The sequence below is a fragment of the Microplitis mediator genome, chromosome 9 (assembly GCF_029852145.1).
Source record: "Microplitis mediator isolate UGA2020A chromosome 9, iyMicMedi2.1, whole genome shotgun sequence".
NCBI lineage: Eukaryota > Metazoa > Arthropoda > Insecta > Hymenoptera > Braconidae > Microplitis > Microplitis mediator.
In genome coordinates, this window is record NC_079977.1 from 6,751,043 (window position 1) to 6,755,651 (window position 4,609).

The 4,609-nt window shown below is 36.3% G+C and overlaps 2 protein-coding genes across 3 annotated transcripts; both read right to left on the bottom strand.

Moving 5' to 3' along the window:
• Positions 1 to 617: 617 nt before the first annotated feature.
• Positions 618 to 1,559, bottom strand: LOC130675075 (uncharacterized). 2 transcript variants are annotated; one of them, XM_057480561.1, is made up of 3 exons: positions 1,411 to 1,559; positions 1,153 to 1,348; positions 618 to 1,035 (listed from the first exon to the last, which is right to left on the bottom strand). In XM_057480561.1, the coding sequence occupies exons 2-3, from the start codon at positions 1,326 to 1,328 to the stop codon at positions 852 to 854; spliced, it is 360 nt and encodes a 119-aa protein (XP_057336544.1). In that variant the 5' UTR covers positions 1,329 to 1,348; positions 1,411 to 1,559; the 3' UTR covers positions 618 to 851. The 2 variants fall into 2 exon arrangements, with proteins under 2 accessions (XP_057336544.1, XP_057336543.1); XM_057480560.1 differs by having other exon boundaries at positions 1,153 to 1,461.
• Positions 1,560 to 4,020: 2,461 nt separating this feature from the next.
• Positions 4,021 to 4,401, bottom strand: LOC130675074 (histone H2B-like). The gene has a single exon (XM_057480559.1). The coding sequence runs from the start codon at positions 4,393 to 4,395 to the stop codon at positions 4,021 to 4,023; it is 375 nt and encodes a 124-aa protein (XP_057336542.1). The 5' UTR covers positions 4,396 to 4,401.
• Positions 4,402 to 4,609: the final 208 nt, after the last annotated feature.

Genomic DNA, 4,609 nt, shown 5'->3' on the forward strand with positions numbered 1-4,609 from the left:
GTGTTAACCTATATTCTCACCAGAGGCGCTGGCACTACTTCTACTAAATACCCTGATAGCCAGAGTTTCCGATTAAAAAGTTGGTGTACTTGAGTTGCGACCAACTTGACGACAAGTTGTCGACAACTTTTAGCTCGTGTAACTGTTGACTACGAGTTGGCTACAAGTTTCTCAGAAACTTAGCGACAATACTGCCGCAACCTGTCATCAAGTTTCTGAGCAACTTGTTGACAGCTCGTAGTCAACAGTTACACGAGCTGAAAGTTGTCGACAAGTTTCTCGGAAAGTTGCCGTCAACTTATGGAAATGCCAACTTTTGCGGCCAACTTGGTGACAGGTTGCGGCAGTAGGTTGTCGACAAGTTGCGGCCAACTTGGCTATCAGGGTACTTATTTTACTTTGCTTATATATATTTTACTGATTTGTTTTATCATACAATTAGCGGCGGGTATTCATACCGTACTCATTAGTACTTTACCAACATACAACTCTCTTAAATATACATATATATATCTTATAAAATAACTAAAATATATACTTAATAAATAATAAATATGCTTATAACTCTTTAATTATAATTTTAGCTTAAAATAAACATTAGATTTTTTTTTTTAAATTTAAAATGCGTCGGTTTATTTTATTCAAATTAATACAGTATAATAAAAAAAAATGGTATTTTTCATAATAACAATTATTTCTATAGATAATATCCTACATGCGGAAAATATAAAACCGCTCAATTATATTAGTAAAAAATAGTGACAAAAATAAAAATATTATAAAAGTAGACAAGACATTAAACCAATGCATTGAAGAAAATTTAAAATATTGGATTATACGACCGCATAGATTCATTGGTTGGCGTTCGTATTCGGATTCGCACTTGTTGTGGGGTCCAGATTCGTGCTTGTACTGGGCTTCATATCCGCGCTTGTACTGGGGGAGTTAGCGGCTGGTTTTTTATTCTTTTCTATCTTCTTCATCATCCTGGTTATTTGGCGTTCCTTCTGCGAACCACGGCCATTGTCGGGAGCACTGTAAACAAACGAAAAGTACAGTTTTATAACATATTATATTATGTTTATAACACAAGAATTTTTAAATTAAAAAAATGAAAAAAATTTTATAAATAATGGCATATACAGCCTTTACCTTAGCGATGGGCGATTTACAACTGAACCATTTTCCAGAAGTATGGTTTCCCGGTTGGAAGTAACACGAATATTCGATAATAATTTTTTATTGCCGTCGCTGTTTTTATTTTTTACCACGGGAGTTCTAACTCTGGGGGGAGTATTACCTCCCGGATTTTCATCATGTGCTGCCATTTCGTAATTTAATGTGTAAACTTGAAAATATATATAGATTATAATAAAATAAAAATGAACTGATATTTTTGGCAAATATTACCGTTCAAAGCTGAAAACTCTTCTGTTCAACATGAGCGAGTGCTCGGGCTTTTATATGCTTGGAAACGCATAGGATTTGTATAGTAGATGATTACAGGAATTATCTATTATTACCTTCGGTTGAAATTAAATGATAATCCAATACATTTTCTAAAGAATTATAAAATATAAACAATGAAAAGTATTTCCGAGTATTAAAAGCTAAATATTTTAAAGTAATTATTACTAACTAAACCAAGAGTATAAAATTTAAATATACCAACAAAATTATCATTAAATGATCTGTTTTGGCACCAGAGTAATTCAATAAGAGGATTCTAAATGACGTACTTCGTCGAGTCCATTTAGATTTAACAAAATCCTACGGCTGATCAAAGATAAAAGGACATAAATCACTCGATAGTAAGCACTTGCTAGTCTCATTGAGCAAGATGTTACACTATACTGTTAATTTGAACTTAGACAATAGGCTTCGAGTATTGTATACTTTAAGTTTTGACGTCAGGTAAATGACAAAACGTCAGCTGCAGTCTATAGTAATTAGACAGTTGTAGACGTCACCTCATTGTACAGACCTTTACGTACATTTAAAATTTTGTCAACAGAATTTAAAAATATTCGATAATTATCAGAAAATAGGGGAGGGAGGGGCAAAAGGGGGTACTTAAGGAAATACCAAGTTTTCGAGGACTAAATATTTGTCTTTTAGTACTCGGAAATACTTTTCATTGTTTATATTTTATAATTCTTTATAAAATGTATTGGATTATTATTTCATTTTAACCAAAGGTAATGGATAACTTTAATATTTTTATCATCAGGTTCAAAAATTACACGAGTTTCTTACCCTCAACGTCATGATATCAAAATTCGTCGAATCCATCGGTAGGTGCACCGACGGAGGTTAATTTTCATAGGAATATTATCATTACCGCGTGGGCTCCAGCTTGTTTATGTACAGAATCAAGACCCCAGTTAATTTACTCGAGTTTCATCATCTCAAGGTCATGATATCGAAATTCGCCAAATCTTTCGGTAGGTGCGACGGACGTTAATTTTGATGAAAATTTTATCATGACCGCGTGGGCTCCGGCTTATTTATGTACAGAGTGGACGGCCATGTAAAATTACACGAGTTTCTTACCCTCAACGTCATGATATCAAAATTCGTCGAATCCATCGGTAGGTGCGACGGAGGTTAATTTTCATAGGAATATTATCATTACCGCGTGGGCTCCAGATTTTTTATGTACAGAATCGAGACCCAAGTTTATTTACTCGAGTTTCATCATCTCAAAGTCATGATATCAAAATTCGTCAAATCCATCGGTATGTGCGACGGAGGTTAATTTTAATGAAAATTTTATTATGACCGCGTGGGCTCCGGCTTGTTTATGTACAGAATCGTGAACCGAGTTAATTTACTCGAGTTTCATCATCTCAAGGTCATGATATCAAAATTCGCCAAATCTTTCGGTAGGTGCGACGGACGTTAATTTTGATGAAAATTTTATTATGACCGCGTGGGCTCCAGCTTGTTTACTTACAGAATCAAGACCCGAGTGAATTCACTCGAGTTTCTTACCCTCAAGGTCATGATATTAAAATTCGTCAAATCCATCGGTACGTGCGAGGGAGGTTAATTTTAATGAAAATTTTATTATGACCGCGTGGGCTCCAGCTTGTTCACTTACAGAATCAAGACCCGAGTGAATTCACTCAAGTTTCTTACCCTCAAGGTCATGATATCAAAATTCGTCAAATCCATCGGTACGTGCGAGGGAGGTTAATTTTAATGAAAATTTTATTATGACCGCGTGGGCTCCAGATTTTTTATGTCCAGAATCGTGAACCGAGTTAATTTACTCGAGTTTTATCATCTCAAGGTCATGATATCAAAATTCGTCAAATCCATCGGTAGGTGCGACGGAGGTTCATTTTTATGAAAATTTTATTATGACCGCGTGGGCTCTAGCTTGTTCACTTACAGAATCAAGACCCGAGTGAATTCACTCGAGTTTCTTACCCTCAAGGTCATGTTATCAAAATTCGTCAAATCCATCGGTACGTGCGAGGGAGGTTAATTTTAATGAAAATTTTATTATGACCGCTTGGGCTCCGGCTTGTTCATGTACAGAATCGTGAACCGAGTTAATTTACTCGAGTTTTATCATCTCAAGGTCATGATATCAAAATTCGTCAAATCCATCGGTAGGTGCGACGGAGGTTCATTTTTATGAAAATTTTATTATGACCGCGTGGGCTCCAGCTTGTTTACTTACAGAATTAAGACCCGAGTGAATTCACTCGAGTTTCTTACCATCAAGGTCATGATATTAAAATTCGTCAAATCCATCGGTACGTGCGACGGAGGTTAATTTTTGATTTTGGAGGTTTGAAGGTTTTGGAGGTTCATTTCATTAATAATCGTGAGGTAGGATGTGAGATAATTTGAAGTTTAGTTATTGAACGATAATTCAACAATGCTAATAATTTAGTAACAAGCTTACTAATTTTTAATCGATTATTTTAAACTTAAGAGAAATATACATTTTAAAAAATTTGGTGGCCCTGAAAAGGACCGTTGGGTTTAATTATTTGGATCAGAGATTTATTTGGGGCTAGTATATTTGGTGACAGCTTTGGTTCCTTCACTGACGGCGTGCTTGGCTAATTCACCAGGAAGCAGAAGACGAACTGCAGTTTGAATTTCCCGAGAGGTGATGGTTGACCGCTTGTTGTAGTGCGCAAGTCTCGAAGCTTCAGCAGCAATTCGCTCGAAGATGTCATTGACGAAGCTGTTTATGATGCTCATGGCTTTACTGGAGACTCCAGTGTCAGGATGAACTTGTTTCAACACTTTGTAGGTGTAAATGGCGTAACTTTCCTTGCGTTTCTTCTTGCGCCCTTTCTTGTCACTCTTGGTGATGTTTTTCTGGGCTTTGCCAGACTTCTGGACGGCTTTACCACTAGGCTTAGGCGGCATGATGACGTAAAATTAAGTGACTTTAAAGATAAGACGGATTATGAAAAAAAAAATTCCCTTCGGCAGCGGTACCATAACTTTTGAATCGTTCACTGTGAGCCAATGAAATCGCGCGAAAGTGAGTGGAGGGGGTAAACGTAATCTGATTGGTGCGCTGGTACCGATGGCTAAAAAATAATATCAATAGTAAAAAAAATCGGGACCTGCGAGCCAA